Here is a 26773-nt window from a genome sequence, read left to right on the forward strand (position 1 = left end):
CAGAGAGCCCCCTCCCGCGGGATGGAGGCACCCGCAGCAGGTGCGCTGAGATCTAAATGCAAAAGAGGACATATCGCGGGGTGTGTAGGCTTCTTCTGGGGGAGATGCATGCGTCTGCCCTTCTAGCTAAATCTGAGCTTGTGCTTCTTTAGCTCCCGGCTGGCCGGCGAGGGCACGCAGGGCGCTGCGGCACGGATTCAGCACAGGGGTGGGGGCTTCCTATTTTTGTAGCTATTTTTGACACCTGGGGTGGGGGGGGAGGTGCCGGGGGGGAGAGGATTCCTCCCTGCCAGGAGCGCAGCCCCGCCGCGGTGCACCAGGAGCACCAGAGCTGTGCGAGGGGCGGCGAGGGGCGGCGGGGGGCGGGTGTCCCGGGCAGCGGCGGCGGCGGCGGCGGCGGCGGCGGCGGCGGGCGGGCACTAAGACCGCGCCGCCCCCGGGCGCTGCGCGGCGGCCGCAGAAGAGGAGGAGACCGGCGGGCCCGGGAGGAGAGGCGCGGAGGGGAGCGGAGCTATGCTAAACCCGGGGTACCGCTGAGGCGGGGCGGGCCAGGCCAGAGGCGGGGGATCTCCGGCGGCGGGCGCGCAGGGGCCCGGCTCCCGAGGCGGCGGCAGGCAGCATCTCGGCGCGGGGAGCGGCTCCGCAGCCACCGGGCCAATGAACATGTCAGTGTTGACTTTGCAGGAATACGAATTCGAGAAGCAGTTCAACGAGCATGCGGCCATCCAGTGGATGCAGGAAAACTGGTGAGTGCCGCCCCCGGGCCCCGCCGCCCGCCCGGATCGGGGAGGCGCTGAGCCCATCCGGGTGCGCGGGTTGCGCCCGGCCGGCGCGGTGCGGCTCGGCTCGGCTCGGCTCTGCGCCGCCGTGCACGGGCACACGGGCGCTGCCGCCGGCGCTACCTGCGCGCCCGGGCGGGGTTCACCGCGCCGGGTTACACAAGGCCGGGGCATCCCGCCGCCGGCGCGGTGCGGTGCTCTGCGGGGCCCGAGCCCCACCGCCGCCCCCTCCCCCCGCGCCCCGGCCCTCCGGCTGGCCCGGCGGCGCAGAGCCGCACACGTGCCCCGGCTCTGCCCTCGGCCTCCCTTGCCTCCATCCTTGCCCGAGCCTAGCGCTCCCCGCGCTGCAGCCTCGTTCAAACAAGTTGCGCCTTTGCCCGCGCTCCCCGCGAAGCCCCTTTGCCTTCCCCCTCCCCTCCCCCAGCTCGTATTAAACTTCATTTGCAGCCATGCGGTTATTAACTTTCCCGGCGTGTGCGTGTGGCCGGGGAGCCGGGGCGAGCCGAGCCGCGGCGGGACCGGGGCTGCGCAGGGACCCGTCGGGGCTTCCCGGGTCGCGGCGAGCCGGAGCCTGACGGCCCCGCGAAGGGGAGTGGTTGTGCCGGGAGACTGCTCTCTGCCAGGCGCTGCCCCGGGGGCATCCCTGGGCCTTGGCCGGTAGCAGGGAGACGAGGATGGAGAGCGCCCCAGCCGCCCTCGTCCGCTCCGCGGGGCCCTCTGAGCTGTCCTCGGGGCCGGGATCCCTCTCTCCATGACACTTGCCCACCTTGCCTCAGTCCTCATCCTGGCTTTGTCCACCTGCACGGGCCTTGTGTTCACAGTCTGCCCCCGCTCACCTGTGCCTTGCTGATGCACTGTCCCTGACCACCCTTTCCTAGTGCTCAGTCCTGCCCTTTCTGCTGCTCCTGCAGCCCCCAACTTTTGCATTGCCTGCATGCCCTCCTGTGGCTGCGCTGTCTGCCCTTTTGAGCTCCTGAGGACCTTCCCCATGCCACCCTCATGTGACAGTGGTAGGATAGGACTGTCTCTGGGCCCAGGCTTTGGTGTCTACATTTGTAGGGCAGAATGGTCCAGGATCCTAGGTGGACCTCAGCCAGGGATTTGCTAGAATCCTTTATTGACTTGTCTGGGGAACGTCAAGGGCGGTATAATTAAAATGACCATTTAAGTGCATGTATGTATCCCTCTGTTCTGCAGGTGAGTTCATCACCTCTTGAAGGGTGCCTGGTGTCACTCATGTTTCAGGAGAAAAGAGACCACATAGATATTCTTGGGCTGGGAATATTGGATGATTCCCATTCTGTCCATGTTCCAGAAGAAAATTGGTATCAGAATAGGACATGCTGGTGAAAGAGGCTGGAGGGGATGATACATGAGTATACATAATAGTCAAATAACCCAGGAGAGGTACAGTTTATTTTAAAGAACATGCCTAGCAACTAACACTCCTGCATCTTCTCCTTGACTCTCCTGTGCTTCATGATGTGACCTTGGGAACATTACATAACCTCTCCTGGGCCTCAGTTTCCCCAGCAAAGAAAGACCAGGGGAGTGCAGAATAATAATGCTGAAATGCCCTTATGAGGTGCTTTAATGACTTAGGTAGTGTTTGCTGAGTGCCTTGAAGATGTCAGGTACTATGTAAATACTAAGCAGTGTTACTAAAGTCTCCCTGGCAGTTTCATGTGCTGCAGAGGTCGCCAGCTGGGACTCCATAACACCCGGCTCCCACTTACCAGGTTCAGAGGAGGAAACACAGTGTTAAACTGCTGCTGTACAGCTAAAGAGACACAATCATACATGTCCACATGCTTTTCAGTCCAGTTTCACCTTCTCTGAGGGAACCGATGAATTAATATCCTTGATTCTCGTGAAAGTGAAGGAGAATGATCTTCCTGTGTCCTGGGAATGTTTTTGGAAATGAAATAGAGCTGTGGCCTCTGAGGTCTCTGTTGTGACAGGCTTTTCCTGAAAATGCTGCTGAAGACTCTTCTGAGTTTCAGGTTAAACTGTGCATTTTTATTTGAATTTGCATATTTATTTGCATTTGAAAAAATGCTCTTGCTTAATGAAACAGGTCCTGTTCAAGCGTTAGAGTTTTGCAGGGAGCTGAACTGGTAAAATATAGCAGCTTTTTTTACTTCCTATCAGGATGACTCAATAGGTTTGTGTATGCAGACATCAATGGCAGTATATGGCTCCTGCACTTTGTAGGTGTAGCCTTAATGTGCACAACCTTAACATAAGAGCCATCCAAGGTGAGATTGTCAAGTAGTAGTATGTAGGGATAAACATGTTCCTTCCCTCTTTGAGCAGGACAACAGACTAGGGGGACTTGCTTAAGGGAAGACTGTGGCAGGATTTTATACTGTAATTATTATTTAAATTTGGGTGCAATACTATTACAATGTCTAACATGAAGGTAAACAAATTCTGTAGGTGTGGCATTTGCTATTTTACCTCAGAACTATGTCTTGTTACCTTGCAACATATACACACACAAAAAAAAGGCTGTAGGGTGTTAGGGGGCATGAGTTGGCTCTAAGGAGTTGACCCTGACTTCAGGATTTTGAGATGTCTGACTAGGTTCCATATAAAGATGTAGCCTAGTTTGAGGATGGATATGAATAATTTTACATATCCTCTGAGTTCTGAGCTGGTTAAAGCACCATCAAGCCCTTTTAATTAAAACTAAAGCTGGAAAAGCTTGAATGCAAAGCCTAGGGGTAGTGGCATACACCCCTAGGTACTGGTGTGGTTGGTCGGGAAGGGTCATGGTGCAAAGTCTGGTTCTGTTCAGCCAAGGCTTGCACCTCTTTGCCTTGGTCCTTTGAGTGTGCTCCAAGCTCCATCATTCCCTGGGGCAAGTGCATGTCCTCTGCCCTCACCAGTAGCTGGCACCCAGTCTTTTCTTCCCCATCCTAGGGCTTGTTTCCTTACTGCCATTTGCCCCTGAAAATTCCATCTGAGGGCATATTGGTCTAATGGCAGTGAATGAGGTCCTCCTTCCTTCATTCCAGATGTTCCTGCTTCACTGTATGGAGGACCCCATCCTGCAGCATGCATGGCACTGATACCTCCTCAAAATTTGGGCCTGGATTCACAGTGGTGTAAAGAGGGTGCTGTTTTTGAGCAGAAATGAATAGTCTGTTGCCTGATACTTACAAGCTGATGGGTTTCATGCCTTCCTGAATGCCTGGCTTTATATTTATGTACACCTTTATGGTATAGCCACCATAAAGGTGTACATACATACACCTGGCTCTCATGCAGGGAGGCAGGAGTGGCAGAGCGAGGTTGGAGGCTGCAAACTTGGACCTGCAGCCTGATGGTAAGAACTGCCACTTAGTTGCCTTCCCTAAACTAACAATGACGGGATTTTTAAGGAGGTTAAAGAACAGCAGGTCCGTTTACTGTCATGAAACTCTTTACACTTTATGTTGTGGGAAAACTGTTGTTAATACACATTGAAGTATAGTGCCATTGAATAGCTTTGAATATAAAATTCTGTCACTTTAAGATACTTTCATGGTGTGCTCAAACTGTCAGAGGTGTGAAGTCAGTATGTTCAGGTTTAAGTCAAATGTTTATTAAAATACTAGCTTAAAATTATTTCTCTAATCAAACTCTCAGCACCTCTTTCCAAACTTCTTCGAAGAGGGAAGTGGTATGAAGTAAATAGTCTGGAGAAGATTTTTTTTCTTTAAACTGCTGCATGAGAATTAATGCAGTTACAGTCCTTTATGTAGTCCTTTATTTCTTACGGATAAGTATATTAATATTTTTGGAGAAAATTCACGGTTTTGTCAGACCTGCAGCTAAAAGTGTTGTAGCTCTGAGATCCCAATTCCCAGCTGCAGCCAGTGAGGCAGCAAAAACTGGCTGGTGCTCAGGAAAGGCAAAGGGACAGAAATGCCTGGACGGGGTGGTGACCACCACCGGAGTCCTTCTCCATCGTGCTGCAGAGCACCAGGTTCAGGCATCAGCAGAAAGTGACAGTCGTTCCTGTTATAATTGTCTGGCCAATAATAATTATCTTCAGATGTCTGCTGACGAGGGGCTCGCCAATGGGGAGGCAGGAGGCCTGTGCTGACTGCGCCGAGATTATCTGGGAGAGCTGACGTCACACCAGGGCTTGCCTAAAATCACAGAAACTTTTCCTCTGCTGCTCCGCTGGCTGCTGCAGCGCTCCGGACATCCCTGCCCCAGCCTGATGTCCTCCTGCCAGCTGCTGCCCTGAGCAGGCTCTCCTCAGTCCTCTCTCTCTCATTCCCCTCCTGTTTTGCTTTCTAAAAAGCCAAGGTTTAACCCTTGGCTGCCAGCAGCATGCTTGCAGGTAGTACTGGGAGGAGGATGAGCAGGATGAAAGTGAAACTGGTTATTTCCTAAAGATGCTGTTGGGCTCTGCTGCAGAAACTGGCTGGTTTGGTTATCATTAACTGAAGTAATGATTCAGTAAAGAGAGAAGCGCTCCATAAGGACTGCTGGGTATTTTTTGGTTTTAAGGGGATCTGACAACTCAAACTTGATTCTGAAAGCAGTTTAATGGACCTTAGATGAGGATAAATGTTTACATACTTGGAAGAAAGCATCTGTTTAGGAAGTTATTTTTAACCTTTTGTTACCAAAGCTTTTATGTGGCAGAGGCAGGAAATGGAGCCAGTGCTGGGAGAAGTTTATCCTTTGGTGTGATTTTCTTTCAAGTCAAAACCAGAGATAAATGTTGAAGGGCAGAGGGTCAGCTAATTTGGATTTGTAAATGCACTTGCCTTTTAATAATTCACAGAAGTACCATCGTCCTAGACAGGTTTGTTTCCTAAATGCAGAACAAGCTCTCCTCATCCACTTAAGGTACTCTTGCCTCATGCAGAAATCAAGAGTGAGAGGCTGTGAGCGTATCTCTCCAGGCATATGTGTACAGCAGCCAAAAACTGATGTAAATTACTTCCCCCCCCAAGCTCTTGCTAGATGCCAAGTGAAGGATGTAGAGAGGGATGCTGCAGTCAGCCTGTGCTTTCCTCTGTGCTGCAGCAAGGACTCAAAGGGAAGATGTGAATTGGTTCTTTTCAACAGAGACACTATTTTACTTGAGCAGAATTCTGTTGGCCCAAAAAATTTAGCCTACCTCCTACACATGTCATTCTCCAGAGGGGACTTTTCCTGCTTTCTTGTGCAAACTGCCCATGAAGCTGAGCAGAGCATGGCAGAGATTAGAGGATCCACTTCTTTGCCTTTCTTTCATCCTGCAGGCCTTTCTGAGCCAAAGACTGATGTTTTGGAGTATAACAGGGTTTTGGCTCTTTGAAAATAGAAGGATGGAATCTATGAGGAATAACAGCAGATGTCCTTTCAGAGTTCAGGTGTTTTCTGTCTGTGTGGGCTTAGGGAAAAAAAAAAATTAAAAATATGGTGGACACCAAAATATCATCCTGAAGATAAATACATCAGTGTTTTCTTGATTCAGCCTACCACTGAAGCATTGGCCTTTTTTTTACTCTGTCCCTGGAGTATGAACACATTTGTCATCATGTTGCTTTCGTGATCTTAAACCTCTTGAGAGTGAAGATTTCTCTTCCACTTTGTGAAAGACCACATACTTCTGGGAAAAATAAACTTATAGGAGTGAAGCAAGGAGTAATTTAGGAACTTGACATCATTTTCAGAAGTGAATATGATGTTCAGGAATGTGGATGTTCCAAAACACTTTCTGGAAAGGTTTGTTAAGAATTTGGATGCTTTTTCTTTTAATGGAAAAGAGCAGAGATTAAAACTTTATTTTTAACTATAAATTAGCACTGTCTGAAGTATAAAATAAATTTTTCACTGGATTAAGCTATATCAACATGTGAGATGTTTGTGTAACCACATTACCTTTGTGGTGCTACCCAATAAATTTCTTCTTGCCAGCAGTTTTGTCAGCCCACTTGAGCCTTGCCTTGGGTTGGAGTGGTAGGGTTTTGTCTTCTACTGTGCTGCTGCATCCCTGACCAAAGTGTCCCAGACTGCTGCTACTACTACAGGCTATGCTGTTCCTGTGTGCATCACAGCCTCAGGTCTCCTGGGGCTTCCTGGGTTCTCTGGGGAAGGCTGGTGCAGCCCTGTGGGGAGCTCTGCAGGGACACCCAGGTTAACATTCCACAAGCTGTCAACAGAACAGGAAACAGCGAGGCTGTGGCTGCACCTGGGCTAGTAGAAAAAGAAAATCATATCAGTTTGTGTGCAAGGTTTGCAAATATTATGACTGCTTTCAGAGCCAAAGTAGCAATGGTACTGATACTGCCCTTCAAGGTGTGCCTTGTACTATGTGCTCTGTTGCAAACCGGCAATTGCAAGTCTTGTTGACTTTTATGAGGACACAATTTTTTTTTTGCTGTGAATTTTATTTACATACTAGGACAAGGTGGAAGGACTCCAAAAGCAACATGACCTCGCTTTGCCTAAAGAAGGGACCCAGGTCCCACAGAGCAGACATGGCAGAGCTTGCATCTGCTGAGCAGTCCTTGACCTCCTGTGGGAAGAGCTGGTATTCAGAGTGGGGCAGAAGAGGGGAAGATGCAAGTGGTTTACCTCATGCCAGGGGAGCTGGGACCTTGCAGAGCACAGGTAGTGTTTTCTGCAGTGCGTGGCATGCAGGGGAATGATATCTCTTGAGGATGTGGGGAGCCAGACTTCAAACTGAAGGCAGCCATAGCCACTTTTTAGATGTTGGGCATCAGTCAGGTGCCTGAGTGCCATCATTTCAATGGAAACCAAGGACCTGTGTCATTTCTGAAAATTGCTCTTTGTGCCTCAGTTCCTCTGCTGTAAAATAGGGAACAGTTCCTTTCTGGGGATATTCAAAGTTGGTTTTCTGCCATGTCACAAAGATGATCCTGAGGTGGTAAGATCTGTATATAACTACAATAAAACAGTACAGAAAACATAATGGTCTTACACTATTACTGTGCAGCTTTACATTTGTACTAGCAGTGAAGAAGACTTTATTCTTGCCAAGGATGTGGGGCAAAGTTTGTCTCCTTGATTGTGGTAACTGAGGACTGAGAAGAGCTGCTGTAATATTAGAGGCAAGACAGTTTGGTGTTGGTATCGTGGGATTAAACTGCAAAAGTCCAGACCATTTTTAACTGCAAATTTATGAAAGGAACTGTCCTTCAAATAGTCCAATAAAACTTCAGACTATTCAACATCTGATGATAACTTCTAAACAGAATTTTTAAAATTTGTTGATAATTAGTTTCAGTATGTGAAGTCTGCAAACTGAGTAAAAAAATGAATTGGACATCATCCAGGGTGTGAGCTCGTCAGATTGAATGTGTTGATTTTCATATCTGATGGCCTCAGTTACCCCTGGACATAAAACTTAAGGTCAGTCAAGAGTGTTATTAAGGCCAAATGTCTGTTCTATATGCCTCAAGCTATCAGTAGTATAAATACGCCTGGAAAGAGCAATCCCAGGGAGTGCCAATTAATATTTTAAGGAGAAGAAACAATGGGCCAAGTTAATTTTTGAAAAAAGAGGAGTCTTACCTTTGACTAATAAAATTTCCTGTGTTTTTCTCTTTCTCTCCATCCCTTCCGTCCTGCCTTCCCTCCTGCCTTCCCTCCTGCCTTCCCTCCTGCCTTCCCTCCTGCCTTCCCTCCTGCCTTCCCTCCTGCCTTCCCTCCTTCCCTCCCTCCCTCCCATCCTCTCTTCCTCTCTCTTACGAGCTACTTAAGATAGCAGTAAAATCCCCTAAGTCTAAACAAAAGTGGGATGCCAAAGTTGTTGCACTGTGCCATTCAGATAGTGGGTTTATTAACAAATGTTTATAAAGTCTGTCTTTTTCCTTATGTAATTTTCCTTTTAGCTTTAACTGGAAATTTACCCTCTAGGTCCCCTGATGTGATTCTTCTGAATGCAGGTCCTCTGTAAACATTAATGGGAAGTTTGTTGTCGCCAACATACATCATCTCCAGGCAGCTGCAAGCTGTGACTTTTCTTCCTTTTTGTTCTCCCTGGAGGAGCTGGCTGTCCAACTCCTTTTCCATGTCTTTGCAGGACACAAGCAAAATAAATGTTAGTTATTAGCTGGAAGTGATGTAGACACCTTACATTTCAATTCCTTCTTGTTTCCTCGCCTGCCTTGTCTTGACAGCCAAGCAGAAAACTCCAAGCTCTTTTGTCCACCACATGGATGTCTAGATACTCTTTTCTACCTTGACTTTCAGAAAGACTTTTGCTCTGCTGGCACAGTAGCTCTGGGGCTGCCAGCTGCCCTGGACCCTGTTGTACTTCACCCCAGGACAAGGATCCATCCTATTCTATGTGTGCGTGGCGTCTTCCGTGCTCATGGGCGTCTGGCCCAAACCCGTGAGTGATTCCACTGCCATTCCCAGGTAAAAGCAGAAGCTATGAGGATGAACTAAGTGGAACTGCTGATTAGAGTGTGCAGCATTCATTTCAGACCCATGATGAAACAGGTTGCTTAGCAGGTAGAAATATTTCAGAATGCATAATGTTTGCTTTACATTATTTTGTGAGGGCATTTCCCCATTATAGTTTTCCATAAAATATTGCTGTTGGCACTGTCTGAAACAGCATACTGCCTGTTTCAGTCTTTGATCTGACCTGACTGCTCCTGTGTGCTTAAATATACCATTTTTGGTCACATGCCTGATAAAGAAAATACTACTTTAGGTCACACGACAACTGTCTGGAAGTGACATTGCCTCTTTCAATGACAGTGTACACAAATGATCAGATTATTTTGTTACACCATTATTTGTTGTTTTAGAACTCTGTAAATACTGTGGAATTAAATACATTATTTTTAAATCTTGCTTGGGAGTCTTATGCTAGGCAAGGTTCCTTCTGGGCAAGGCACTGCCTGTGGATGCAATGAAAAACTCTTGTCTTACCCCAAATTTGGGCTTTAGTTTAAGACTAGTACCCCAAGCAGACAAAACTCACTATTTTTTAAAAGTTTAGGTAAATTATTGCTTGGACTATGAGAGCCAGATCTGTGCAGCATTGCAGGCATTGCCACTATCTCTCTGACCCGGTGGGAAGTTTTGCTTCTGTTCCATTGGAGAGAGAATGGCTCCAAACAGCTGGAGACCACAAAGAAAACTAATGTTGTAGCACTGAAAGGAATCCTCAGTGTCCTTGTTCACTAACTTCTAATACCATGACTGAAATGCATATTTTTAATTTTTAAGAAATTCACATAAGCTTTCCAGCATTTTCCAAGAGCTCCTCTCCTATATCAGTGGTTAGATCATGGACAAATTCCAAAATTTTGTTTGAAAGATAGGATCAACACCAGCTATTCCTATTGTAACACTTGGAGCCTGACTGTTTCAAGGCTGTTGTATCCAGGATGCTCACCCTTGTTAGGAAATAAAAGAAAACTTATTTTCCAGTTTTTCTGAAAGGAAGATTCTGAAAACCAGTCCTGATGTTCATGAGAGGTGGTCCTTGTGTAATGGTGCCCGTGCATAAAGATGGTAGTTACAGTAGATGTGCTTCCCACATCCTTCCGCATGATTTTTTTGATCCTGCTCAGGATGTTTGCTTGGGATGTTTTCTTCAGTGTCCAAGATTCTGGTATTTGATGATTACAGACAGTTTATAGTACTGTTCACTCAGTCAGGTCCTAGGAGCACCTTGCAGGCACTGGTGATGGCATTTGTTGACCACACATGCCTGCTATGTAAGGTGTCTGAGTCAACAGGAAGTGGGCAGCTGAGAGAAATTTTATTGTAAGACCACTCCCTCTCTTACCAAATACAGAGACCCAGGGAGTGAGCCAGACCATAGTTATTTCTCTTGATCCTTCTTCTCCCCCATAATGCATTTTCTTCTTTTTTCAGATACTTACTTGGTTTTTACTTCCTACCACCCTTTTCCCATACCCCTTTCTTTTTCTGTATATCTTTTTCCTTTTAGGAGCAGTCAAGTCAGCAGCGCAGGTGGCTGGGGAAATCCTGGATGTTTCTGTAGAACACTCTGCACGGTGGGGAAACAGCTCGTGCATATTTTGGTGTTGGGCTGGTGGAGCTGGGAAGCACAGGCTTGGCCTTGTGTTGTCTCTGGCTGAACACAAAAAACAGTGCATCAGGGTAGTCCCACTGCCATCTTCTAATAAAATCATTTGGATCCTGGTTTCTTGAATAAGTCAATAATAACAAAAGAGAAGAGTGCTTGCTTGTACCTTTCCACAGCCCCATCATATACTGGTATAAAAGGACCCTCCCTCTTAAAAGCCACTTCCCAGTCACCCCGTGGAAAAACATTAAATAAAATCCAGAATTAAACAGTGGTTTGCTTCATTGTAAAGATTTATTTCCTAAACCTATGTGTGTTAGCTAAATGTAATGTAGGATCTGGTATGTGAAACAATTATGACAATTCACACATTTTGAAATGGTCATTACTCTAAATGAAATATTTGGAAAAGATGTTAGGAGAAAATGAAGAGAAAAGAAGTTGTGCCTACATGTAGAAAAAAATACCCCAGGCTGATAATATGGGCAATCCAGAGATTAGAGAGAAACCGTAACTGCAAGACCTGCCTCACAGCTTTTTATTGTGGGGCGAACAAGTAGAGCTCCTTCCTCTGCTTTCTGTAGTGGCATGCCCTTGATGGAGAGGAATTGAACAAGGGTAACAAAACAGGATCTGTTAGCATCTATCATGTATCAGCATTATATCTGGGAATGCAGATTTTGACCTCAGGCTTTCCAAATATTCTTCTTGACTTGGCAGTCCTTGTGACTTCAGCTGTTGGGGTGTCATGGGGCATCTTCCCTAATGAGTGCTGGTGGCTCTGGGGTAGGTGTGCTAAGTGTGTAAGATACTGAGGGTGGTCCTTTGCTGTGTCTCAATGTACTGTTACAAGTACTGTGAGCAGTTTTCATTGCTTCCAATAAAATGGCATACAGGATTAAGGGAGATTCTTGGCAGACCACAGGTATCTCGCCTATGCTTTAATAATCGTGGTCCAGCATTTTGTCTTCATAGGCTCTGTCCTGATGACCTTAGTTACAATCCATATTTATTGCTGGCAGAGAGTTCCTTTCCATTAAACTAGATAGTGTTATGTCTGTTTACAGGGGATATGAATTTGGCTTCAGACATCTTTAACTCACTTACCTTGTTTAAATTTTCAAGAATGAGTCTTGACTCAATGGAGTTTCAGGTAGTTCTTATGTTGTAAAGTAGCTGTGCATCTTGAAAGAGGAGCACTTGTGTTCACTGTATTACCATCAAGAGTTATGGTATTTTAAGAATCTTTTTTCCCTTTGTTAAGATAATACAGAATCCCGCAGTCACATTCTTGGTGAGTTAGATGCTTTAACATAGCCACAAGGGCTGCTCTGAGTGTTGCCCGAAGCCACTACAGCTGGAGGTCTTCCCAAATGAAAACAACCATTTCCATTGACTTTCAGCTGAGGTCTCTCTTCTTAGCTTCCAAGTCCTGTGCGACATTAAAAGAAAGCAAGACTTTGGTTCCCAAGACTTTGGAGAGTCTTCCATTGCATGTACAGACATAAACTTGGTACTATCATGCATTTTTCCTGACTGCTGGATCACATGCTCCCTCCTGAATGTCAGCCAGTCTGTGAAGCAACAGGGACAGCCTCCCTGTCAGCCAGGTTGCACAAGGGGCTGATAGCGGGGTGGGTTGCCTCGGGTTTGCTGGCACTGGAGTAGCTTGCCAGGGCTGAACTTTGGCCCCTTGCCACAGCACTGCCACAGCTGGGTAAACTGAGCCTTTCATGACTCCTCCTGGGTCTGTGATCTCCTGTGGCAGAGTGGAAGGGACCAGCAGAGGCAGTAAACTATCACACTGCTCCAGCTGCCTTGCCTGTATAGCTGTCCTGAGAGCAGTCCTGGAGAAAGCACAGCATGGAGGTGATGTGTCCTAAATAGTACCCATGATGGCACCACCCACTGGTGCTTGTGTGTCCAGAATGTTGCACCCATGCAGTTTGGGCTGTTTAATTATGGCTGCAGGAGTGGGGATAAACACTCTTAAGCTGTGAATTTGACAAACATCCCTCTCCTACTGGATCCCACGGTATGCTGTGATAATGCCCTGTGGTGTGGTCCCTAGACTATCTTGTTTGACCTGCTTCATTCAAAGAATGGGTAAGGCACCTATCTGGAGAACTAGAGACTGTCAAGGACCTTCATTATTAAAATTGGGGCCTGGGAATCGTCCAAGCCAGTATCCATGATGGGAATGGTAAGAGGATGTAAATTTTTATGAATGAATAATGCGGTGGCTCTACCATTACCTGTAGCTTTGGTGCAGACAGAGATCTGCGTGCTGCTGAAGTTGGACCACAGGCTTCCTGCAGAAATGCCCATGAAGAGTTTTAAATGCAGGATCTGGCTGTGGAGTAAGTGGGTACGTGTGGGAGATCACTAGAAAACAGGCTAGATTGAAAAGGCCTTGTTTCCCAGAGACGGGCTTAGATGTAATTCTCTCTGTACAAGTGCTCCTCTTCCAGAATAGAACTATCCAGTGTTGAATGAGTTAATATGAGCAATGGCTTAGGCTGCCTTCTGCCATGCTCTTAGGTAGTGGCTGTACACTGCAGAAAGCCTTACAGAACAGAAAGAGGAAAGATGTCATTTCAAGTCAGGCTGTGTTGACTCATAGGAGACGTTCTGAAGGTTATGGATATATGTTAAGCAGGTATTAAATAGCTCTTGCTTTATAAATATCATTTGCAAAAGCAAGTATCCTTGAGGCGCCAGAGTATATAAGCATGTGAGTTAATTAGAGTCTGCATTTTCAAAGTGGCGGAACAACAGGATTTAGATCAGAAAAACTGCAAATAAGTTTGCTGGTGACGTGAAATCCAGTGACTTCTGTAAAACTTCCTGGCTTTGTGCCTTGCTTTTTATTCCCCCTCCCTGCTTTCTGCAGCTGTGTCCCTTGGACTCAGTGCAGTGGGTTGTGATGTGTGTGGCCCCAGAGAGGAGAGGTGCAGCCCTGCTCCCCACGGCTGTTGCGCAGGTTCAGCACTGATGGGGATGTCACAGCAGTACTCTGAGACACTCAGTCACTTCTTTTGCAGAAAAAGCAGGCTGACAGGAGGAAGAGCCAAACCACAGGCTAAACAGGCTCAGTGGAGCATTTCATGGCCTGCAAAGTGACCAGGCTAATCCTGGAAACCTGCAGCCTTTATCATGACACCTGACACAGCAGCACAGCCAGCCTCCTCTGCTTTACCAGATTTCCATGCTCACATCCCTGTCTTTCTAAACATGGCACAGATTTTTTTCCTTTCTCAGGCTTAAGGATGGGGGTGGGGTGGGAGCAATGGAAAAAGTCTACATTAAAGTCTTCCCAAAACCAGTTCGAAAATGTAGAGGTCCCCCTGCAAAAGGGTGGGGGCCCTCACACCAGGATGGTCTTCTAGGTTGTCAGGGCTATGACTTTGCAGTGTGAGCAGCCTCGTGGTGCATTCAGAAATGCTTGCCTGACTAACATATTGCTAACATTTGCTGACTCACTCTTGCACTGCCTTTTCTTTCTTGTTCCCTGGGATGTGTTGATTTTTATCTCTGTTACTAGGGCTGTGACCCAGACACTTGTGTAATCAGTGTGTTTGTGTTTGGCTCCTGTGTCGGTGAGAGGTATTTACATTTGGATACCAACGTTAATATCATTCACCCACAAGTGAATAGCAGCAGAGAAATACCGGGGTCTGAAGACCCCTGGCACGGGAAGGAGGGCAGGAACGCTCTGCTCTTGGCCAGGGCCATCCCCAGCATCACTGCCTGGCGTTTCACACCACCACCTGCATTCGGTTTTGCTGTCTCTTCAAGCCCTGCTCCCCCAAACTGTTTTGGACAATGAATTCAAATTCACAATCACAGAATATTCTGAGCTGGAATGGACCCACAAGAGTCATCAAGTCCAGCTTTTCAATGAATGGGCTGTTGGCAGCTTCATGCTTTCACCTGCAGAAGACTCCAACGCAGGCAGCCTGTATCTGAAAGCACTTCTTAAGTGGGAGCCGTAGATGGGCATGGCTAAGAACTTTGGCAGAGCTTCTGGGTCTCCACTGTCCTGCTTTTCTAGGAGAAGCATGGGCGATCAGAGGCCCTGATTACCACCTGTCCTGGTTGTAGGTTGCTCCTGGAAGGGCTTCATCTGGCTGCTCTTCACCAGCTGTGCTGCAGCAGCCCTGCATCCTCACAGCCCAGACTGCTTTCCCACTTTGATCTCTCACCCGGAGCCATTAAGTGTCTGTGTCTCTTGTCACTTCAAAGAATGCCTGTTCTTGATATGCAGTGTTCATATACTTCTGGAGGTACAGCTCATTTCTTGCATGTCTTTTCAGATACTAGTGATCCTAAGTGATGGTCCTAAAATATTTGAGGGTCCATATTAACCCTTTAAATCTTAGGCTCCCAAACATTTTGTATGAGTAGCACAGATGATTGCAACTGTCTTGTCTTCCCAATGGCTTCTAAACCAGCCACCACTGAGTTTTCTTGTCCAGCTTGTTTAGGTCTAGTTTGAAGACCATCTCATTAAGATCCCGTCACATTACGCTCCTTTCTCTTGTTTTAATCAGATGATGTCCAGTGTATTCACAGTAGTCCTCATGCAAGGACACTGCATGGCCAGTTACCAGGGAACTAATTAGCAGCTTCTTCCTCGTGGTTCAAAGAGCATTATGTACGCATTCCCATGAGATCATATCACACAGCATCACCTTGCAGCAGCATTGCTGTAAACAAGACATGCTGTTTGCCTCTCTGCCTTCTCCTTCCTGCTCACCACTTTTGTGTCAGTCTAGGTGCAAACAGACAGCGCTCCCCAACATCACCAAGTGGAATCCAGCTTCCATGGTGCCTTCAAAACTCTCCCTGTGTTGAAACTACAGCCTCTCTGTGCTGGTTCTGCACATCAGCAGCTGAACAGAGCCAGGCTTCTGTGTGCCTGGACACTTTGAAGAACTTTAGCCTGGAAAAGGCTGCCTTTTTGGTGCTTCTTAGGCATGATTGTTTTTTCTCAAGTTAAACAGTATTTATAGGATTTCTTATTGCAGGTTTCAGTATTCCAGATTCAGTGAGATCAGTGATATTTAGCATTTGCAAACAGAAACTTCAGAAAAATCTTGGCATTTTTGGTTGTGACTTTTGTAAGTGCTGGAGGGAGTTTAACATGCAGCTTCTCTGGTGTCTTCTGTTAGCTGTTTCGTCATTGTGGAAATGACTGTCAGCTTCTTGAATCAAGCTCTGAAAGCCCTCCAGGCATTTCAGTGGCAATGCTAAGGACTTGTGCCCAGCTTTACTCACTTTAGCATTTACATTTTGTCATTGATTCTGAATACATAATGGACCAAGTATATATTCAAACAATATCAGGACAATGTGTGCTTGCACACGTGCTTTTGTACATTTGTTAATGCATTTTTCTCAGTCCCTTTGACAGCAGAATGCAGGTTACAGTCTGCTTGGAGGGGCATGCAGTACACCTGAAATCCACTGCCCCAGTGGTAGAAATACAGCCCTGCCATCTGCCATGGATTTACCCAGACTACACTGGAGTGGGTTACAGCTGTATCCCACTGTAGTGGGATACAGGAACACCTGTCATTGGTGATATCACCATGTGGGGCAGTAAAGCAGAGGAAGTTCTTAAAAAAGGGAAGAAAATTATCCAAATCCTTCTGAAAGCCACTTGTCTTTACTGAGTTCCAAAAGCAGTACCTGGCACCTTGAACCCATACAGTGAGAACTAAATGATGAGCAGAGCTTTTGTTTTACATTAAATTAGCCCGTCTTCTCCATTCCAGCTGCCTCTGAATTTGTGCTATACTTACTGGCAAAGAGTATCTGGCATGACCTATTTGTAAGTCATATATTTAGATTTATTTTGCTCAAGTGAACAGAAGCCAATTCCAGAACCCACAATAATATGAGAGCTCTATCAGTTAGTGGTAGTGTGTATTCTGGTGAGGTCTGCTCTACTGAAATATTTCTTAATTTCTGTTGCCTAAGGTGAGCAGTAAGCTTTTTCTTCAGCGTGACACTCTCACAGGACTGGGTGAGCAGTGGCACTTCTCCACCTCCAAACTGCAGCACCTGCTCCCAGTAATGTTTTATGTTCCTTTGTGCAGCTGGATGATGAATTTCTGGGATGAAAATCTGCTTCAATGCAGAGTATAAATGGAAACCAGGACTTTGCCACCCAGCTTTCAAATCCCCTCTTTTGGAGAGTTGAGAAGGCTTTGTTGCCTTATCAGAGTACCCAGTAGTCTGGAAACCCTAAACCTGCACCCACCCTGGTTGACCTCCAAACTGCTGACCCCTTCAGCTTTGTGCCACAGGCCTTCCCCAGCCCAAAGCTGGCCACTTGGCTTTTTCTGTAAGATAAAGAAAGAGGTTTGTACCTCTGGAAGGTGCTTTAGGCTGCAGTCAGAGTCAAGGAAATATCCATATTTTAGTTATATGGATAGTTAGATCTGATTTTCCAGCTGTTTATTTTACAAGCATGTTGGGACATCTTAATGCAGTTAGAGGTTATTAAGTCCAAGTTGTTAATTTTAATGATTTTAATAGACCTGTAGCATTCCTGTTTAATCCAGTACTACTTACTGGCCTACGTTGTATGTTGATACCATTTAAAGCTTCAGATTTGCCAGCTCTCTGAAAGAGTACCTGTATTTCCCAGGTACTTGGATGAATTTCTTTCTGCTGCTGCTAACCAACATAGATTTCCTACCTGCATTTGGACTAAAATGTAAAGCCATCTGCAGAAAGGAGCCTGATGCTGTCATTGTAAGCAGCATCACTGACTGATTTTGAAAATGGTGCCTGGATGTGTCTGCCAGGCAGAGGCATTGGGTGGAAGGCTGATTGAGAGAGAAAGGAAAAGATTTGGTTTGGTTCAAATGAGGCATAAAATATTGTACCAGCCAAGGAGGTCTGAGAAGCTGCCCAACAGACCATGTGAGCTTGATCACTGAAGTGAAGCCTAGCACAAGATGCTTTCAGCCCTCCCCAGATTCCCTGGGAGAAACATCCTGCTGGCTACAGGACAACAGAGTAAGTATCAACAACCACTTTTTTTGTGTTAGTTGAACGTCTTTTCTTTAGGTTTAGAAGTGCTTCTCTACTAATTCAGTTTTAAGTTTCAAAGTTTCTCGACTACATTAGCATTTAATCTGCCTTCTACTAGCTGGCAGTTTCTATCCTGATTTGCAGTGATTAAAAAGTAATCTAGGTAGGATTTGATGGTATTCCAGGATTCAGGCATTTTGATCTTTTAAGTCAGATTTTAAACTAAAAGCACATTATATGTACACCTTATTAAAAAAAAAACAAAACAGAATCAGAGTTTCATTTTTCATGTAAGGACTATTGATGTTTTTCTGATTTACTCAGAATTCTATAACTGAAGCCATACAACGGGAGAGTACTTTTCGTTTGACTGGGTGCATCTTTTGTGGCTGGTATCAGAAAAGTATAAAAGCAGTTTGTAAGCCCTTACCTGTGGCTGCTACATTTTTGCTGTTGTGTTGCAGGAAGCAGACCCAGGCAAAGCTTCCACTAATGCCATAGGACAAGTTTTTTCTATACCATGAAGAACCATAAAAGAATGCTAACTCAGAAAAAGAAGAGCCACGAGGCCATATAAATACTTGTTTCTCTTACAGAGATTATCCCTATGTGACTTTATGTTTTGTCAAGCTTTTCTGTCTCTTGTTTTTGTTAGTGTATGTTGGCACTGCATGTCTGCTGAGTTTCTTTGGATCAGCCTTCATTGTTTAATAACTTGAGGTAACGTGTGCAGATCCTGGTATTTATTTATTTCACTGGTTTATGAGTAAATCCATCTCAGTGTTTGTTTAAATCTGCTTAAGTCTTAAGCAGTGAGGATGTTGATACACTACAGATGTATTGCAGGCATATTGCAGGTACTTGCACATGACAAAATTTTTTTAATTATAACAAATTACCAAGTGGGAGTGCTGATTGGGGTAGATGACATAGGCCTGTTGGAGTGAGTCCAAATGACGCCACGGAGATGAGCAGAGGACTGGAACGCTTCTGTGAAAACAGGTTGAGGGAGTTTGATTTGTTCATTCTGGAGAAAAGGAGGTTCTTGGGAGACCTTAGAGCAGTTTTCCAATACCCAAAGGGGGCTGTAAGAGAGCTAGAGAGGGGCAGTTTACGAAGTCATATAGTGATAGAACAAGGGGTAATGGCTTTAAACTTAGTGTAGCTTTGGATGCGATACAAGGAAGAGATTCTTCACTGTGGGGTTGATGAGGCATTGGAACAGGTTGCCCAGAGAAGCTGTTGATGCTCCATCCTTGAAAATGTTCACATCCAGGTTGGAGGGGGCTTTGAGTAACCTGGTCTAGTGGAATATGTCCCTGCCCACAGGAAGGGGGTTGGAAATAGATGATCTTTAAGGTCTCTTCCAATATAAACCATGCTGTGATTTTATACTTTTCCATAAACACACTGTAATTAGTATTCATCCAAATTCTTCCTGGCTGCTTATTAGTTCATAAAGGGCTATGCTGCACTTTCACTGGTTAAATTCAGTGATTAAACATGTATGAAAAAACCCATCTAATCAAAGCTGTAGTCTGTGGTTCCTGGTGTCAGTGCTTTGTCCGTATGACTTTCATGGCTTGCCTCTCACTTTTTCATGTTATGATCTGTTTAGCTTAAGATATCTTTTGATCTTTGGCTTGTAAGCAAAAGCAATAAACAGTTCTGTAATGTGTCAAGAGCTTTGTAGAGAGAGGAGTCTGTTGTGCCATTAGGTAACTGTGTAGTGAAATAGCTTATCCCTGTAGACACTGAAATGCATTTAAATGGAAATCCTATTTCTAACCCAGGTTAGGCAAATAACTGTATTTGGAGTCTTCACCAAAGGTTGGTGTGTTACCCAGTAGTGTAGTCACACTAATGTCAAACACTGTTTTATCTCCGTTGAGTAGAAAAGGCATCCTTGGGTAGCATCATGCAGTGTCTCAATTTTAGGCACTGCGCAAAAGCAAATGTAATGAGCATTGTTTTTTAAAGACTTATTGTATCTGCAGTCATTGACACATGGGGATAACCCATCTCCATTTCACTAAGCATGGTGTATACTCTTGTGTTTTACATCATTGCATTTTACTTGGTACCAGCCTGGACTGTGGTCCTGCACGAGGTAGTGCCCTTTCTCTTCTTCTGGGACCTGCTTCCAGTTCACCTCAGGGTGAAGATGCAGCAAATCTGTGTGCAAAAAGTGAAAGATTCAGACCCAGGTTTCAACTATATTAGAGCTTTTGAATATTGAAAATCTTTGATTTAGATTCTTATTAATTTCCTACAGTGAATGTGAACTAGGTCTAAAATTCCAACATGCTGTACGTTTTTAAGTCAATATAAGTTCATTTCATTGAATTCAGAGAGTTTAAAACCTTTTAGGGTTACTTTTTCCAAATGAAATCCAGAACAATGCTGTCATTGTTCTTTTGTATATAATTCTGTTCTATGACTTCTTCAGTTATGTGCAGCACATTTTTGCTATTACTTGGGTAACATTCCTAAGTCTGATAAGAGGTTAATTTAGAAGATCTAATTCCCAAACTTCTGTCATTTTAGTGATGTGGTCTGGCATATATTAGCAGAGTTTTCAGCATTATAAATTTGTCATATTCTGCAAGTAAATTCATAAGTCAGAACCAAGTTTTAAGTCAAGTAAGTAGGAAATAAAATATCAAGTACAGACTTCCAGAATAAAAAAGCACAAGGCTTTAAGCAAAAAACCCACAGGTTTTAAAGAGATGTAATGTTCTTACCTTGCAGAAAAAGCTCTCTAGAGAAAGATCACTGCTGTCTTTAGGTTATTCTCTAGAGTCATATTTTTTTCTACTAACAGCTAATCTCTAATACACTTACTGTTCAGTTATAAAATAATTGTGCTTGAAACACCAAAGCTCTCTTCTATTATTTAGAGTTTCTTCTTTTTGCTCTCCATAGATGGGGCCATGATGACTGTCCTACTATACAACAGGTATAACAGACCAAATACAGGCACAGTAGTGTCTTGCCAATTTTCTGACAGATCAAATAGGGCAAAATCAGGTAGCCAGATTCCTGAGAGCATTGAAACTTCAAAAACTTGATGTGTGGGAATCTGGATGCTCTGCACTGAACTTCAGATTGGAGTTAACTCCAATGGAGACAGACCCTGTATTTAAATGGTGAGCTTTCAGAAGGTGATAAAATACATGAGCTATTCCTCAGTAACAAAAGGTGATGCAGGAACCCGCACAGGTTGGTGTAACTAGACTAGAGTGTCCAGTACAGAATGACAATAATGCTGTTCCTTACTACCTATTATCAGTAGAAGAATGATGGACAGCCCAAACTGCAAACTCATGTAGACACTGCATGCTCTTTCCCCCTTCCCATGCTTGCAGAACTGTGCAGAGATCCATCTGTTCTTCTCTGCACTTCAGAGTCTACGTGGGGAGAGAAAAATCACAGGTTTGCAATGTTTTTAGGCTCAGTCAGTCTTCACAGAAGGCAAATTTTGAAGTCATTTTGGAAGATCATAATGAATGAATCAGCTAGCCCTGTACTTTTCAGTTGTTAGAATGATTACATAATTCTATATTAGATTTAGTTCAATTCAGTGTAGTTTAGGCAGTTAAAATAGTAGGGAAATAAGCAGGAAGACAGGAGAATGAGTCCAGGGGAAAAAAAATTACGCAAACCTGGTCAGCATCTCAAAGGCTTAAAAAATTAGCTTATTTGCAAAGAACTTCAAGCTGCCATTTCCTTTAAGGCCAAAAGGAATTTCCTGTATTCTGTCAAATATTTTTGGATCACTCCTTATGGCTTCAAAGTGTAAAGGTGGCTAAACCTAAATTTGCTTAATGGTCACTAGAAAGGGGCTATGTATTTTTTAACTCTTCCTTTCAATCCAGGATGGAGAGAATTAGAAAGAGGAGAAAAAGCCTATGAAGCATGGTCTGTACCTTTCACTGCAGACCTGATTAAGCTGGGGAGCTCTTAGTAATTATGGGGTTTGTCTTTGTAGTGTCTCTTCAGTGCTGGGCTATGCAAACAGGAAACAGTTGGAGAAGAAATACAGCGCTCTATTTCCATTGCATTTCCTGTGCAATGCTGAGGGTTGAGCCATTTGGGAATTTTCCCTTAATTGCACCCTTGGTTGTGAGAGGCGTGTTGATTGAGTTCAACAAGACCCAAGTTCTGCGTCCTGGACTTCATCCACAGCAACCCTGGGCAGTGCTACAGGCTGGGGGGAAGAGAGGTTGAAAGTGGCCCTGTGGAAAATGACCTGGAGATCCTGGACAACAGCCAGCTGAAGATGAGGCAGCGTGTGCCCAGTGGCCAAGAAGGCCAATGGCATCCTGCCTTGTATCAGTAATAGTGTGGCCAGTGGGACCAGGGCAGTGATGAGGTACTCAAGTCCAGTTCTGGACCCTTCACTACAAGAAAGGTATGAAGGTACTAGAGTGAGTCTACAGGAAGATGATGGAGCTGGTGAAGGGTCCAGAGAGTTAAATCCTATGAGAAGCAGCTGAGGGAGCTGAGATTATTTAGCCTGGAGAAAAGGTGGCTCAGGGGGATTTTATGGCTCTCTTGTACAATTACCTGAACAGAAAGTACAGCCTCATGGGGGTTGGCCTCTTCTCCCAGGCAACAAGTGACAGGACAAGAAATCTTCATGCCATAGTCTAGTTGACATGGTGGTGTTCAAAGACTGGACTTCATGATCCTGGAGGTTTATTCCAGTTTAACTGATTCTGTGATCCTGTGGCTGATTTCACCTCACACACCTGCCTACACACACACCCGCTTGGAAGTGATTAGGGCAAATTGCCTTGTGTAATGAATGGTGCTTCAGCTCAGTTTGCTAGCTAAAAAAACCTGAGGGCTGAATTCAGTCCTCAGTTATGCAAGATAAGTTGCAGAGAGATTGTGACCCTCTTGCCAACTGTGGGAGGAAGATAGCATGGTATGAGCTTGGCACCATCCTCCCTTCAGGCAATCCCAGAGAAGTATCACCGTGATTATGGCTTCTGCTGGTTGCAGGTAGCTACACAGTGTGGTTGGGGAACGCGCCCCTGCCCTTTGGTCACACATGGAGTTGTGTGTGTTGCACAAATAAGCATTACTATATATAATCCTCTGAGCTCTCCGGGATGAGCTGCACTGCTTGCCTTGGGGCTTCCTGTTTGTTGCCATGTTGCTGTAGTAATAGTAATGACATAACTTCAAATCAGAAGAGACTGTCTTAGGCAGGCAAGTCCTTTGAAAGTTTCATGAGTGCCAGCAAAATGAAACTAGGACATCAGGGTATCCATAACCCCTTGAAAGTTCAATGAATTTGTGCATAATTAATAGCAGTAACCAAAGCAGAGCAGCAGTTGAACATTGGTCTTGGCTTGTTTTGGAAACTGCTTGGTACGTCCATTTTCTTGACTGAGAAGGATCAAGACCAGAAGCAGGTTTCATTGCTATCAAACTCAGTGCCACTGGTAAGCTTTAGCACTGTTGAAGATCTCAGAATTGTGTTGCTCTTTCATTTGCCTTCAGAGTTGCATTAGTTCTAAGGTATCCAAAGGATGATTTTGGCTGCATATACACTAAAAGATTCTAGAATTGCCCAAGATGACTAAGATTTTTCCAGATTTCTGTAGTGCTGATATGGAAGAGGGTGCAGGCAGCTGTTCTCAAAGTCCTCCTGTAAGTCTGGAATTAAAAACTATAGGGTTGTGTGATACTTGCTAGAGTATTCATCTGGATTCTCCAGAATATGTAGCTGTGCTGTAGGGAGGGATGCATGTATACAAGTAAACTTTTGAAAGGCAATTTTAATGGAGAAACAATGAAATGACACAGTACGGGGATTACTACCAGAAAATGCTTTAAGCACAGAAAGGTAAATAAAAAATAAGTGCATGGTCAAACTTAAAATAAATTACTTTATGTTGGTTGGTTTGTTGGTTTGGCTGGCTGGTGAGATGTGCAGTCTTTGGTAAGATGGTTTTTCTTGGTGTGATTATGTATGTAAATATCACTGGTTGGATTAGAAGTTTCTGTGTGAAATGCCATTTGGCTTCTCCCTGAGTTTTCATTAAAAAAAAGCATTTTATGATCATCCAACTTGAAGTATGAGATTGGATTAATAAGATGTTCATAACTATAGAAAAGAATACCTTTTACATCTAGTGCAGAATTACTCTTTTTACATGGTTGTATTTGGAGGGATGGTATTTAAATTACAGCCTAGAATAATTACAGGAAAACAAACAATTACATTCATGCATCTACATTTTAGAAGTTCAGTTTCTTAAATCTATTTGCTGAATAAATATTACCTTTCTGGAACTTTCGCAACTGGGTGATTTGTTCACTTGCACAATCCAGAGCAATTCAAAGAAGGCAAGAGGACAAAGATAAGCTTGGTTTTGTAATGATAATGCCAAAGGCCTTTATTTTTATGCAATTAAAATTTCACCTTAAAATTGCGTAGTGAGTTGTTTGCAAAGAATTTCCTTTGATTCTTCAGCCATCTTATCACAAGAAATATATGTAAGACATGTGTTAAACAGGTGCTGAGCTGCACTTTGGAGCTCTTCTGGGCTGTGGTGGTTACTTCTGATGAGGCAGTGGTTAAGGTCTCAGGTAGCCATCTTAAGTTTGTCTGCTTTCTTATTTCTTTCCAAGGGCTGAGAATGACCTCCAGTGAAACATTTGTGGGTAGCTTAACCATTTTGCAGTTAGTCTTGTGCCTCTCGGCCTCTGAGTGCTTTGGTATTTGTTTTTTATAGCAAGAAGGAGGAAATCCCAGCTTTTCTTGATTGTTTTTAATCTTTGGTGAAGTGCCTTGTAGAGAAATCAAGCACAGAGGGCCCTTGTTTAATGGTACATCCAGTATGCTTGGGGGTCGTCTGATTTCAAACATCTCTTTTGGAGGATGTGCCAGTGCATCAGCTGTTGTTGTTATAGACAGGTCAGGTTTTTCCTTCCACAGAACATGCTCAAGTCAATGTCCAAAGAGACAAACATGGAATAAAGTAAAAAAAAAAAAAAAATGTTTTGGATATTGAAAAGTTATGTATGTATCCAGCATTGACAGTATTATTGCAAAGATGGAAAAGTTGTGAAAGAGCTGTCAGATGATTCAAGGGCTGGAGAAGATGCCCTCTGAGGAAAAATTTAAGCATTTATCTGATGATTTTATCCAAAATTGTCATGTTAGTGCCAGAAAAGAAAGAAAATACTGGGTACTGAAGAGTTCTTCCATCTTTTAGAGGGAGGATAAACAGGGGTCTGTGCCTGAGAGGTGAAGTCCTATGCACAGCATTTGTGACTGGTAATAAGCCTGATTATGCATTGGAACAAATTAGTAACCTACATAAGGAGACTACTGTAAAATGTTTTGGCACCTAGGAAAATGTCATCCTTTCCTTAAGTGTATCCTGTCAGTTCTTCTTGTGATAATCATATCTTTAGAAAAAGCATGTATTCTCATCAGTCCCTAGGTAGAAGCCTTTGATGTAGAATTTCTGGAATTTCAGTAGTGAAACAAGGTTCAGAAGTTGTATTGCTTTAACTGCCATACATGGTTCTTTATTTGTAGCATTTCATGTGTTACCAGTGTTGATGATGGCGTTCTGGGACTTAAGGCTCATTGTCACATAAACAGCTGCTGGAGACAAGACGCCTCCCTTTCTTTACTCTTCCTCACTGTTGTTCACAGGATCAACATAAGTGTATTTTCAGTCTGTTACCTGTATAGTTTCATTGCATTAGTTTTATTTATTTATTGCTGTGAATGTGACAATATTTAGAGATACCGTTGCCTTTCATTTTCCACTGGATTATCATGTTTGTTTACTTACACCTTTGCTGAAAATATTTAGCCAGAAGGTGAAGCTAAAATGAGGGAAATGAGGAAACTAAAACTACTGAGGCCACTGAGCTTTGGTATGGGTAGCAAACCTTTTTTTATTTTTTAGTTTTGGGGTTTTTTTTAGTTTTTTTAATTATTTTTTTTCCTGAAAACAGAAAGTGTTTGCAGTGGGTAAAGCCAGGGGATGACAGAATTTTTGATCAAATACTGCTTCTCAGAGCTGCCACTTGAGTTTCAGAAAACAAATCTTTGGATAAAATAGAACTAAATACTTGGAAAAAAATTATTAATTAAACCCTTGTGAATTAAGTTTGCATCAACATGTAATTTTCTGCCCCATTGTTTGAACTGTATTGAATGCTGCCTAATTTTTTTTTCCGTAAGGCACTAGTTCTGAGAGTTTAATGATAACAATTTAAAAGCATTGTTTGCTGATTCCTTTGTGGGCAAACACAAAAGAAGTGGACTGGAGACATCACATCTGAGTGCTGTCTGTCATCAGAGGTGTGATGGGCTGCGTCTGAGAAAGCAGTTTTGGGGTTCGTTCCACTCCAATTCCCTCTCCTCCCCATACAGCCCAGTATCAGTATGCACACAGTGGATGTGTAGGGTGTGTGTAGGTATTGCTTTTGCGCAGTGCAAGAGACATAGATTTTCCAGATAGTAAATTTTGCAAGCTTGTCTTTCCTAAATGCATGTATTAATAAAAAGCCCATTATTGGCTGTTTGTGGAGCAGAGGCAGGAGAGCTGATGGTGGGCAGCAGAGAGGAGCCTGTCCCTTATGTAAAAGACGTTTCCCCAGTCCAGCGGAGCTGCGGGCGGTCCCTGCGGGTGCTGTGCTCCAGCAGCAAGTGACCTCATGCTCTCTGCAGGGACACGGTGACTCAGGAGCAGACAGATCCCGTACAAACACCGCGGCGCTGATGGGAGACTGCTCAAACACAGCGGCCAGCCGGGATCTGAACAGTGCCTGCGCTTGAGAAAATGAATCAGAGGCAGTGAAAAAATAAACACACTAAATGGCTGGAAATTAAAAAAAAAACCCAGCAACCAAAAACAAACCCCACACAACAGCCATAGCA

At 44.3% G+C, this 26773-nt stretch overlaps 1 protein-coding gene across 2 annotated transcripts in view; it reads left to right on the forward strand.

The window, feature by feature from the left end:
- Positions 1 to 479: 479 nt before the first annotated feature.
- Positions 480 to 26773, forward strand: part of ELOVL6 (ELOVL fatty acid elongase 6) — a 74888-nt gene continuing 48594 nt past the window's right edge. Inside the window, exon 1 of one of the 2 annotated variants that reach the window (XM_005517519.3) lies at positions 480 to 746. In XM_005517519.3, the coding sequence (XP_005517576.1) occupies positions 658 to 746 (89 nt within the window). In that variant the 5' untranslated portion in view covers positions 480 to 657. Of the gene's footprint in view, positions 747 to 22749; positions 22864 to 26773 lie in introns of those variants that run through there. The other variant, XM_088056654.1, reaches the window with a different exon arrangement.

This window comes from Pseudopodoces humilis, chromosome 6, assembly GCF_049639895.1.
Source record: "Pseudopodoces humilis isolate 2021_Gansu_Grassland_sample_001 chromosome 6, ASM4963989v1, whole genome shotgun sequence".
NCBI lineage: Eukaryota > Metazoa > Chordata > Aves > Passeriformes > Paridae > Pseudopodoces > Pseudopodoces humilis.